Consider the following 13,883-nt stretch of genomic DNA (forward strand, 5'->3'; position numbering starts at 1 on the left):
TGCTTTCTAAATCAGTTCGCTTTTCCCACAGTTTAGCTGAATGTTCATATTCTTTATTAACTGTTTTGGCCATTTTGGGTTTGGATTTTACTATGCATTGAAATACACATTGGTGATGTTTTTATAAGCTATTGTATTGATTTGTTTTTATTTTACAAAGAAAATAATTTAATATAAATAATCAAAGTTGCATCTGTAATCAGCTACAATAGCAAGTTCTGTGATTTTCGATGAACTAATACATTTTCACATTCATTAGAATTTAAATTTCGTGTCCTGGTGTTTATTATTAATATAACAGATTCATTTATTCATGGATTTCGATTCCAGTGGTGGCTGCATAGGATTGATTGAGGATTTTGTTCGAGGATTTTGACATTTTTTAGGGTGATGACGTCAAATTCTATAACTAGCCTACTAGAATGGCCATAGCGGTCATTCTGACCGTTCATTCTAGACTGTACCAAATGTCATGTCATATTTACATTCGACACTTCTATTGAGGTTTTAGAATGAAGCTTCTAATGTCTGTCGTCATATTTTATGACGTCATCACCCTAAAAAATGTCAAAATCCTCGAACAAAATCCTCAATTAGAATAAAATAGAATAATATGGATTAAATGGAGCACGGAGCCAAGCTTAACGTAGATAGTCCAATATAATACAATCTTTTTTGTAATATATAATAGCGCTAGACTATACAAAAAATATATATATATTAGCTGCTAGACTGCCCCGGAAGGTGCGTGCCTCGCTTTGTGTCCAGCAAGTTTTTTCACCACAGTGAAAATGTTTTGAAAGTCTAAACGCCAACAAACATGGATTGAGGCGGAATATTTCGTTAGATAAAAACATGTTGTGAATTTGGGAAATTATTAAATCTATATTTTTTCAAAACATGTTGACTTTTGGACTTTACAACGCTCTGGAGTTATTGGAAATGTTTGGACAACACGAATTGGAAACAATCCTATGCAGCCACCACTGGAATCGAAATCCATGAATAAATGAATCTGTTATATTAATAATAAACACCAGGACACGAAATTTAAATTCTAATGAATGTGAAAATGTATTAGTTCATCGAAAATCACAGAACTTGCTATTGTAGCTGATTACAGATGCAACTTTGATTATTTATATTAAATTATTTTCTTTGTAAAATAAAAACAAATCAATACAATAGCTTATAAAAACATCACCAATGTGTATTTCAATGCATAGTAAAATCCAAACCCAAAATGGCCAAAACAGTTAATAAAGAATATGAACATTCGCTAAACTGTGGGAAAAGAACTGATTTAGAAAGCAATATTTGTTTTACTGTGAGCAAAAATATCATGCTGTAAAACTATAATGAAAATAGTATGCTGTAAAATCATTATGAACGAATTCTCCTAAAAGTGGGCTCACTTGAACAAGGCATCTGGCTGTTTTGGGGGCAAACCCCGCACATCATTCACTGACGCTTGTGGATCGATTCCTCAACACATGTACTCTCTACCTTCCATGTGTAGATCCCACACAGTACCTTTTGACATTTGTCACAAGTGTCCTTAGTTTTGTTTTTCTTGCAGTTTCTCCACGTACAGAAAACATCAGACGAGCCACGCCAACATTCTCTCCTCCCTGATCAGCTCGCACTCTAAACAATAATCTAACATACATAATGAAGAGCCAACATTTTTTTGTTAATATCTCATCAAATGAATATTTATAAAATGTAATTAATATGTCAAATATATCAAATGTACATTGTTTTTAACTTGCTAGTCTATAGGAAGTTACTTTTTTTCTTCTTTTCAGTATGCAATAAAAGAAAAAAAGAAAAAAAGATTAGTGTTACTTACCCAACCAGCTTGTTGGTTTAAAATGGTATTATCCATGTTTTAAAGGTTCTTCGGGAGAATGCCAAAATGTCCATTATCACCTGTTCTCAAACCAGGGCAGGCCAACTCGGTAATTCTCTGCGACTGCCATCTAGTGGTAGCTGCCTGCCTTGCCTTTCAGTTGCGTGTGGATCCTCAATGCTGAAAGTGCGGAAAGAAAGCCTCAAAATCCAAATGAACCGAAAAGGATCGACTCGAACAAGGACTCAATTAATGCACGCGTGTCGCCTGATCCAGAAATGCACGGATTCCTTTTTGCACGCGGAAACTGTCACACTTTAATACAAAGCAGAACATTTATACTCACAAACATGACTTTATTTGTACAAATTGCTGCACATTTATGTAATTGTTAATTCTACAGACACCGGTTGAAAAGCATTTGTTTCATTGTATAGTGACACACATTTACGAATCGTGTTCACGTTAATGAAGAGCACTGGCTTGTTCGTTAGTTGTGTGTGTGTATGTGTGGGTGGAATGCTGTAAACTGCGAAAAGGAAGTCTCAAAATCCAAATGAACCGAACACAATCGATTCGAACAAGATGTCAATAAATGCACGCGTGTCTTCTGATCCACAAATGCACGGATTCATTTTTGCATGAGCAATTTTTGATTTATTAATGTAGAATAGAACATGTTTATTTGCAAACATGTCTGTATTTGTACAAATCGCTGCACAATCATTCAATCCCGAATTCCACAGATTCAAATCAAATGGCATTTGTTTGTGGTTAGTAAAATACATTCACAAAATGTATCTAGTACATGAATAATTGTGTGTGCATTCATTAATAATAATGAGATTAATATTATTCCATAAGGATCTGGTTTTGGCAAGTTAGGATTTGGCCCCTGTATGGAGAATTTATTTGACATAAGATTTATATTGTCACAAAGAACCAAGGAGGTTTACTTTACCTGGAGAGAACCATTTGTTACCATGTTTTATTTCATCAGAATAAACAGCTACTGTTGAAGCTAATCGGCCTAACCTTGACGCTTTGCTAAGGACAGCACTCTCTGCCACATTTAGGACTACTTATTAGAGGTTTGTGTTGTCAACATTTGTAAAACAAACAAACAACTAAAATTAAGTTTAACTTGTGATATACAAATTAAAATAGTGGTTTCCAAATATTCCAATGTGCTGCAATACATTTGTGAAGAAAATAATCAAAACCTTCCAAAGCAATAACACTCCCACGCATAAATTGGAAAAGCTCACAAAACTTGAAGGTCTGTATGTTTGTAGAGTATGTTAACATATAAACAGAGTGATTGGCATCCAAAATATAGCTTTTCACTCCCAAAACCTCAGTGGCAGCGAATGAATGAGGAAACACCCTACCAAAATCACTAGTATTTTTATTTTTGCAAAACAGTTACACATTGCAGTATGGATCTGAGATACACCCAATAGTTTTTCAAGTTGTCCAACCCAATATTCTCTCTATACTCTCTACAGTGAAGAAGAATGTGTCCTGGGGTAATGTGATGATTGTACAATGTGATGAAATTAGATTTCTACGCTTAACTCATGCTTTGTTCATATGTTCAATATAGTTTTCTGATAGAATGAATAGAATGCCCAGATGCTGTTGATAAAGCTTAATTTTAACCTTGTGCGACCCCACGTACACATGCGTGGATGTTGTATTTCTTCGCTATACGCGAAGCGTAAATTAATTTAATTTAAACCAACTGATCTCAGTTCAGAAGACTCTGGGCTGTCAGTAACAGCACTGAGTCATGTGAAAAAACACCATGGTGCCAATTAGGGCTGAAATGATTAGTCAACCTTATCGACAACGTCAACAATACAAAATTGACGACAAAAATGTACATTGTCGAAACGTTGTTTGATCTCATTTAACGTAACATAAGATCATATGAAACTTTAATGATGACACGAGAGAGGAGCACAGCAGCTTGCGTCTGACTGAGGAGAGGAAGAAAAAACATGTCCAGATCCCCTCTAAACTTTCCAAACAGCTTCAGGTGACATAGATCACAAAATATATGGTGGCGGCGTAGTGGGCTAAAGCACATAACTGTTAATCAGAAGGTCGCTGGTTCAATCCCCATGGCCACCACCATTGTGTCCTTGAGCAAGGCACTTAACTCCAGGTTGCTCCGGGGGGATTGTCCCTGTATTAAGTGCACTGTAAGTTGCTTTGGACAAAAGCGTCTACCAAATGCATAAATGTAAATATCAAAGGTTTACTCACAAATGTTCTCTAATTTATTCATTTATTTTTTGTGTACAAATTCTGCACTGTGTAGCCTTTAAACAAGAGTTAGGTCACAACATATGCACATAAACCAGGAAAATGTCTAATGACTGCTGTTAGAAAGTAGTAACAATACCAGAAAAATTAATGCTAACTGTTCTCTGATATTGTCAATATAACAGAGCTGTCTCTGACAATTCCTTTAGTAATATAGACACTAAAAAGAATGAAAAATGGAGACAGGTACCACCCATGGTGCTACAATGGAAGCCTGCTAAAATGACAGGTAGCAATTAAGAAGAAGCTCTCTAAATGCACCATGACATACCCTGTATATGACTAAGGACTCTTAACGTTCATGTACCAACTTGTCAGAGAGAGGGTGTAACAACAAGACCTTGGTTATCATTCGTGTCAGTAGGGGCCCCCTTTGTCTTATCCCCTGACAGGTAAAGTTGTAAATGATGGCTTATTATTGAGGGTTCAAACACCCTCAGCAGTTTTCCTGATTTATTTATGCGCTGACATGTTGTCTTGTCATTTCAGACTGTCTGGCAAACATTGGGCAATGTGGAAATGTAACCAAAACAAGGTTAATATGCGTTTATGTACGTTTAAGAGTTGTCTCTAACTTTTGTTTGCTTACTTCCTATAGTAGTGCCATATGGTGGTCAAAAACACTGTAAATATTATTCTAAATTATTGGAATATGTGCAGATATAGCTGAGAATTCATATGACCTTATCCGTAAAGTCAATATAATATCCATATTTACTTCTTTTTTTTTATTCACTTTGCTGGACTTACTGTGCATGATTTAATGTTGTTTGCTATTTCAAGTAATAATCATAATCTTTCCTCAAAATACAATAACTTGCTATGACTCTGAAGCAACTTTCCTTTTGGCTGATGTCACACATCCCTTTTACTTTTCAACCCCATCCCTACAACCACTGGTTCCATTCTTCATTCCCATTACCGTTGGATGAAATTAAGTCCCGCACTTTTTTACACTGAACATGGTGTATCATGATGTGGCAGGGCGGAGGGCAGGGCCGGGTCGTGATCCTACACACCCGGTCTCGTATTAGGCTAATTAAGCCTCCGAGAGGGATAAAGGTCGACTGCAGAGGATCGTGCGGGAGAGAGAGAGATCGTTTACAGACATGTCCATCATGTGTGTGTTTGTCTGTTTCAGTTTATTATTAAAATATGATTTACATTGTCAAGCCGGTTCTCGCCTCCTCCTTTCCATTGACTACTTTACACATGTATTATGAAATGACGAGGTCGCGAGTAGAAGCAGCCGAAATGGGTTTCCTCAGAAGGTGTGCGTGCTTCTCCCTTAGAGATAGGGTGAGGAGCTCAGTCATCCGTGAGGAGCTTGGAGTAGAGCCGCTGCTCCTTTCCGTCGAAAGGAGCCAGTTGAGGTGGTTTGGGCATCTGGTAAGGATGCCCCCGGGGCGCCTCCCTAGGGAGGTTTTTCAGGCACGTCCAGCTGGGAGGAGGCCTCGGTGAAGACCCAGGACTAGGTGGAGAGATTACATCTCCACACTGGCCTGGGAACGCCTCGGGGTCCCCCAGTAAGAGCTGGTTAATGTGGCTCGGGATAGGAAATTTTGGGGTCCCCTGCTGGAGTTGCTGCCCCTGCGACCCGACTTCGGATAAGCGGATGGAGATGGATGGTGTATCATCCAGAAATACATTTAATTTCTGGAGTAAAATGGTTATGAATGGCATTTCATGCTAGGGAGGGTAGAGTCACATGGGGTAACCTCCTCATGGTCACTATAATGTGTGGTTCTCGCTCTCGATGGGGCGCGTGGTAAGTTGTGCATGGATGCCACGAAGTATAGGGAATTGGGCATTCCAAATTGGGGAGAAAAGGGGAGAGGGAAAAAACTATGAAAAAAGACTGTTGTCAATGTTACAACCAAAAGGACATGATTTTGGCCGCGATTACAGATAACACATCTATGCTACCACTTTTAAGCAAATTAAGCACTATTGGAGACGAATGTACATTTTGAGCATTTTCTCTGAATGGGGGGGAGGTTGGTGTTTTGTGTATGGCGTGTCTGTTTTCTCTCAGCTCCTCAAGAACAGAGACGTCTTTATGGCTATCCTTTCAAGGGGGCTGATGGCAGAAAGTTGGCAACTGGACAAGCCTGGTAGTCTACAGGCGTTTACTGGAAACTGAGCACGACTCGGGCTGGGTGCAGGTTGGCCTCCGAACAGAGAGGGTATAAATGAGAGACTGAGATGAAGCCAGACTGTGCCAAGCATAATCCATTTGTTACCCAGTGCTCAGATATCCACTCTAGGCCTTGCTCATATCTTGTCAAGCAGTTACAAAAAGCTGTTTTTCCAATTTAGAAAAATGCATATTAAGGATTTGTTACATAACAAAAGACATAAATTGATGGGTCAACTTGAAGCAATTTTAATCCTCCTCATTCAGATATCAAACAAATCTGAAAATAACATGCCATTTTTATAAAAGAAACTAGATAGGTAAAGTTTGTCAAGACAAGATTTTATGCTGGCTCAACATTTATTTTTTTATTTTTATTTGATGGGGAGACATTAAACAGCCAGCTTGCTAGATAGATAGACAGATTGTCACATAGAAAGCCAGATAAAAAGAGAGAGAGAGAGAGAGAGGTAGACAACTCAAAGCAGATTAAAGGCCTTTCACAGGTTTGTTTACAATTACATTTTTGACAGTTGGAGTTTGAATTAGCAAGTATTTGGTTGGATATTCCTTCATTTTATTTTTTTAGATATTTGATTGTCTGCTATGCGAAAGCCGTAATTCTGATCAGTTAGAAAGTGCATAGCATACTATCCGAGAACAGTCTAAAGGTCTGTGCTGAGTTTGGTGGATGTAACTTGAAAGTTCTAGGAAGAGTTAGTGTGAGACATTTTTGTCTTTTTGCAGATTTTGAAAAAACCCAAAACCAACGTTTTAGAATAACAGTATATGTTTACTTTGTCAAGCAGGCATAATTGATACCAATAAAACGGCTAGGCCAATTAATTGGCAGATATTTGGCCATTTTGAATAACTGTGCTCGCTTGGAAAATTAAAATAAGTATTTATGCATGCATGGATGGATGGATGGATGGATGATAATGTGCAGTTAAGGTTGCAGCCTGATGGATGATAATGTGCAGTTAAGGTTGCAGCCTGATGGATGATAATGTGCAGTTAAGGTTGCAGCCCGAATGCCATCAAAACCTCAGAAGAACCCTACAGTACCATCCCCAGTACAATTTGCAGGCTGAGTGCAAACACACCCTTGTGGAACGCAGGCTCTGATTCATATGAATGGTCATTTCCTCTCCCTGTGGAAACTGAAAGGAGTGTGGGTACATAGACAAGTCTGCTTTATTTAACAATGTCTGACATCTCCTCTCTGTTCAGAAACGCTCCATGTAGGGACTCTTGAGGACTTACTATACCTGCAATAAAAGATTTCATGCCTGATCTTTCAGGACATCAGTGTCCTTATTACAGAAAATCTATATTCTATCTTAAAGGGATAATTCACCCAAAATTGACATTTCTGTAATTTATAAATCTTGTCTTTTAAACTTTGTGTTTTTCCATTTTTTTCCAGTGAACACAAAATGAGATTAGCATCAAAATGAGTTTAAGCATAATGACAGCCTCAATCGCCATTCACTGTCACTGTATGGAAAAACAATGCAATGAAAATGACTGAGACTAACATACTACCTAACATCTCCTGTTGTGTTGAATGGAAGAAAGAAAGTCACACAGGCTTGGAACAGACAAGATAGCATTCTAGAGTTAGGATGTTTCTGTAATACTGCCCCAGGTTCTGATCTTCCTCTCATCTATATGTTTAAGAGGCTCGCATAAACTAACAGGTCGTTGAGGGAGGTAGTTTTTGGAACCACACGCAGGTATCTCTTCAAAGGCCTCTGCCAGAGAAGATCAGGCTTTATGCTCAACTTTCAGAAACTGTTAGAGTTACAACTGTCTCCTGGCTGGTGTTCTTTGGACTGGCACACTGGCACATAGATACGTGCCAATACATGACACGTTTATATCCTCGCCATGACCTGTGGGCTTTCTGTGAACTTCTGCCCCAATATCTTCTTCTACACTTAAGTTTCTTCAAACAGTGACAGAAAAATGGGTAGGAAGTATTTAAGCAGTCTCTTCACAACACTGGAGGCTTGTGTGTCTGTTTGAGACACATCCATCCCACTTAGACATTACAACTAACTATGTACTACAGTGTTCTCAGTCTCGACTTGTTCAGAACCTCAGGCATAAAGGGTGGAGAAACTTGTCTAGGTTTTGGAGTCATGTAAAAAAGAATGTGACCGGTTTCATATTAGAGGTCTGCAAAGGTAGGTTTAAGCTTGAACCCAGCCCAAAAACAAGACCCATTCAGAACATTGGTGACAGCAATCAAGCCTTTTTATGTGGCCTCAAGACATGGATTTACATAACGAATCCCTTGTTATTCAACACTTAAGCTCTTAAACTATGTGGAAGCTTTTCTTTGTGTTAAACTAATGCAATCATTTTCCACTCTTATTGTCTTTTGCTAGGTCTCATGGATTGGCTGGCAGTCCTGTTATCTCTGATATCTCTCTGATCCGACTGTCACCTCATGCTGCAGCTACAGGAGAGTCTCCCTTTAATCCCCCACACCCATATGTCAACCCTCACATGGAACACTACCTACGATCCGTCCACAGCAGCCCCACTCTTTCCATGATCTCTGCTGCACGAGGACTGAGCCCTCCTGATGGTGAGTTGCTTATAGCTACCCATGTACCTATTTGAGTTTACAAAAACTGGACAATTATAAAACAAATTCCATTTTAAAAGTTTACAATGGCCACAAAAAATATTTGGACACTTATCCAGCCATTTATTTTAAGTACATACAAAACTCACTTTTTTATCAATATATTTCCCAAAGAGAAGTTTATAAGGTTTCACATGATATATATACACTGGCGGCCAAAAGTTTGGAATAATGTACAACTTTTGCTCTTATGGAAAGAAATTGGTACTTTTATTCACCAAACTTGCATTCAACTGATCAATGTATAGTCGGGACATTAAAAATGTGAAAAATACTATTACAATTTGAAAAAAATGTTCAGAACTTCTTAAACTACTTATCATCAAAAAATCCTCCATGTGCAACAATGACAGCTTTGCAGATCCTTGTCATTCTAGCTGTCAGTTTGTCCAGATACTCCGGTGACATTTTACCCCACACTTCCTGTAGCACTTCCCATAGATGTGGCTGTCTTGTCAGGCAATGGGCTTAATATCCATAACACTCTTTTCCAATTATCTGTTGTCCCATGACTGTGTTTCTTTGCCCACTTTAACCTTTTTTTTTTTGTTTTTCTGTTTCAAAAGTGGCTTTTTCTTTGCAATTCTTCCCATAAGGCCTGCACACCTGAGTCTTCTCTTTACTGTTGTACATGAAACTACATGTGTTGAGCAGGTAGAATTCAATGAAGCTGTCAGCTGAGGACATGTGAGGTGTCTATTTCTCAAACTTGAATCTCTGATGTACTTATCCTCTTGTTTAGTTGTACATCTGCCCTTCTGCATCTCTTTCTGTCCTTGTTAGTGCCAGATGTCCTTTGACTTTGAAGACTGTAGTGTACACCTTTGTATAAAATACAAAGGTGTACACTACAGTCTTTTCTTTTTTGCCATTTTTGAACTAATATTGACCTTAAGACATGCCAGTCTATTGTATAATGTGGCAACTCAAAAACAAACACAAAGACAATGTTTAAACAAAGATAATGTTTAACAAACCAAATAGCTTTCAGCTGTGATATATATAATGGAAAGTGATTTTCTAGTACCAAATTAGCAATTTAACATGATTAATTAAGGATAAGGTGTTGGAGTGATGGCTGCTGGAAATGGGGCCAGTCTAGGTTTGGTCAAACATTACTTATTTTAAAGTGATGGTGCTGTTTTTTTTTGCATCAGTAATGTCCTGACTATACTTTGTGATCAGTTGAATGCCACTTTGGTGAATTCAAGTACAATTTCCTTCCAAAACTGCAAAATCTGTACATTATTTCAAACTTTTCTCTGCCAGTGTAGATATAAGTTAAAATGTAAGTATTTGTAAAATTTTTGGTTGTCAAATTTTGTGGAACATGTCAATAGTTAATGTGATGAGCTACACATACCTGTGGTTTCTCTGCTAAGGCAGCTGTGTGAACTTGATGGAAACTGGCTTCATACATCCACTAAAAATAACCTTGGGACAAGTTGGTTAAAATTATCTGGGAAAAATGCCTGAGAAAAGTGAATCATTTATTTTATCACTAAATTAATCACATGTATCATTTATTTGCAGATGTGTTATATCTAATGTAATGACATTCAGACATATTTAAGTGTGACTTCGTGTCAAAATACCTTTTGGGACATAGAAAGCCTGTTAAAAAGGCTGTTTTATTTTACGTTAGAAAAACACTGTTTATCTCCTTTGTTGTGGTCAAGCATGCTTAAAACATTTGTTTAGCCTTGCTCTTTCTTGGCATGCAGGCCAGTATAGGATTCCATGTATAAGAGTGGAAAAGAAAACAGTGGAGAATTTCCCAAAGTTTATCTCCCTTTCCAAAAGCCTGACCCTCTCAGCATTGTTACTATAACAGGTTGGGACGAGTAGCCCAAATCAGAGATAAATCACCTAGCACAATTGGTTGGCAGTAATGGCTCTGTGCTTTCACAGTTAAATAAGCAATGTGGAAAAGATTGCGTTAGTGATTAAATGGCAGAGAAAATGGAAGGAATTATGTTGAATGAGTGCAAATAAAAATTAAAGCCCCTCTCACCTTGTTCCCAACAGTTCACATACACTTTAAAAGGTCTCAGAAGCTATTTGTTTAATGAATGCATGTGAAATGCCTCTGTAATCCTTTTTGCAATTTGAGCTTTTTAAATCAAAAACAGCACCGAGTCCAGACATCATACGGTCAACTAACAGTGAAAAATTCTGTCAGCTTCTTGACTGAGCTTTAAAGCCCCATGATATTGCTTGATGAGCTCAGCTTTCTGTCCTGTGTTGATGTATTTCCTATTGAAAAAGGAAGTTGGGGGTGGGGCTTTGTGAAGAGCATGTGTCTTTGTTTTTCAAATAGCCAATGTGCTTTAGTTATGTCACCCTGATTTTCTACTTGCTAGTTGTTTGCAGGTGGTATTAGGTAAGGGACATTCTCATTCTAGAGAGCATTTTATTGATGTGTATTGCAAGATGAGTCATCAACATTTTTGCCTGTTTTTCAAGAAAAAAAAGTACATTTTAAACTAAATATATCTGCTTAAAGGTAATTTTGACAAATGTTTCAAAGCTAAAAGACATGGATTAAAAGACAAAATTATTTGATTTCATGGGATCTTTCAGGTTTCCAGAATTCAATCATGTTCTCCTTTTAACAGCTTTTGTTCAACAAGAAGGTCTGTTAAGGATTGCTGATTAAGATCAGTGGAGACATCCCTAGGCCTGCTGATCTGCTTTCATTGGTGTAACGATGCTGGCAATGAGAGGTAGACAAAGAGGAGATGATGTGAAGTACCCACGTGCAGTTTAATACAAATGTGAAATCCAAAAAACAGTAAATTCAAATGTGAACAAAACATGGACTGGACTTCATTTGACTTGACTTGAAACGACGTTACACCAACAATGTAACATTAACAATACCTGACAATGGCAAACATGAGGCTTAAATACATGGAGAAAAATTACAATGATAACCAATGAAAGCAAGACACATCGACATGGAGGGAAACATGAAATCACATGACCAGGGGACCACATGACATGAGCAAACACATTAAACATTACAATTGGTCTACTGCCTCAGGGCTTTATCAGTCCCAGCCTCCACCGCACTACCCCGTGCACTGTGTCAGAGCCCCTCTAGAGACACAGTTATATGATCCGGCGAGCGTGGAGAAAATAAACGGCCTTGTTCTGCCATGAATCCAGCATAAGCACATGCCTGTTCTGTTTTAACATCGCTCGGGCCTAATTGTTCTTGATAGATCTGTTATGGCATGAATAGCCAAGCAGGCAAGCAAATGAGGTGAAACTTCCCATCATCTTGAGTGTACCATATCCTAAACAACATGGAAGTGAACTGTTGTTATTTCAACGTTGTAGACAAGTGTTACGGAAATAGGGGTAGGGACACTAATGGTTATCTGAGCTAGCCAGAAAGAAAAAAAATATAGATATTGCTTCCGTGTATTGCCATTGACACCTTTAGATTGTGGTTTACTAGGTGCAGGTGTTAACAAATTTACATCGGTTTAGCCAAGGACCATAAGGTGTACCCAGTGGTGTAGTCTACAGCATATGCAGGTATTTACTGTATGCCCACATATTTTAGGATTTTGCGTATGCCCACCTAAAATAAGTAATTGTATGTATGGCCACCAGTACAACGAGTAGGCTTTTTACCCCGGAACCTTTTCAGTCTAATAACGCGATGCAAGCTCCGTTGAGTAAATTGCGTGTGTGTGTGTGTTTTTTTTTTATTATTATTATTATTATTTTCAAAAGTGTATTCTCTCTAAATGCGCACGGAGCAGTGGGAGCACAACTAATCGCACAGACAAGACATACAGTCTGACAAAGCTTATCCATCAATCAGAATGTTAATTTCAGATGCGATTGGATATTTGCTAACCAATCATATGTTCAGTTTCAGTAAGGGGCGGGACATTTCCAGCATCTAATGCTGATGCACAAGCATCCCTAGAGTGACCATAATTTGCACTGTAAATGTATTTCCCTGATAAACATAAATAATACAAATATATTATACACACATACTTAAATTTAACTTATGCAATTAAACTTTGTGAAAATACTGCATGTTATTGCACTCATGCTAGTTTTTTTATGCTCTTTGGAGATGCTGGACAACTGTGTCCTGTAATTATATTAAATGTCTTTTTTTTGTGTGTGAATGCCTTTTTCTCGAGATATTAGACTGGAATTGTTTTTCCCATGTATTTTTTCCATAGGGATGTCATAAAAGTCTTCATTAAAGCTTTCTAAGCCATGAACCAAACCAACCAGCTCTGAGATAAATCACAAGATTAAAAGCTTTGATTTGAAGCAAAAAAGTATTTAAAAATCGACAAAAAGACAAAGATACAAGACTGTGTACTTAACGTCTTTCATGAGGTAGTGAACTACAATCCCTAAATAAATGTTTTCATCAATTGTTTATTTAAACTATGATGCTCTGTTTTGCAGCACTTTATTTGACATCAGGTTTCAGGACCGAATACTGAAATTTTGGTCTTCTGGCAATCGTATTTAGATATATACAAATAGTTTAGTAGTTTGAGAGAGTAGGAAGACTGACTGATGGCTGTGATGTAACTAAAGCCTCTTGGCTATTTTAAGAAGTGGGCAGGCCTTCCAATATCTCACCCACCCAAACTTCTTGTTTCAATAGTATATACATCAACAGAGGAAATAAAACTGTACTAGTCAAGATTTAATTAGACCTTTCTCTTCCTTCTCTTAGCAGTGACCCATGAACACCTGAAGGACCGAAGTTTGTTTGGCCTGCCTCCCCCTCCGCCTGGTGCGAACCCCTCTGATTACTACCACCTCATTGCCAGTCACCGCAGCCCTTATGGAGACCTGCTCATGCAGACAGGAGCCGTGGCTCATCTCTCTGACTACATGAGCCCAGTGGACAG

The 13,883-nt window shown here is 38.1% G+C and overlaps 1 protein-coding gene across 1 annotated transcript in view; it reads left to right on the forward strand.

The window, feature by feature from the left end:
- gli2a (GLI family zinc finger 2a) overlaps nt 1-13,883 on the forward strand; it is a 110,282-nt gene that overhangs the window by 61,426 nt on the left and 34,973 nt on the right. The window contains exons 4-5 of the mRNA XM_052142561.1: nt 8,717-8,919; nt 13,706-13,882. Of these exons, the coding sequence (XP_051998521.1) occupies nt 8,717-8,919; nt 13,706-13,882 (380 nt within the window). The remainder of the gene's footprint in view (nt 1-8,716; nt 8,920-13,705; nt 13,883) is intronic.

This window comes from Xyrauchen texanus, chromosome 14, assembly GCF_025860055.1.
Source record: "Xyrauchen texanus isolate HMW12.3.18 chromosome 14, RBS_HiC_50CHRs, whole genome shotgun sequence".
NCBI classification, from domain to species: Eukaryota; Metazoa; Chordata; class Actinopteri; order Cypriniformes; family Catostomidae; genus Xyrauchen; species Xyrauchen texanus.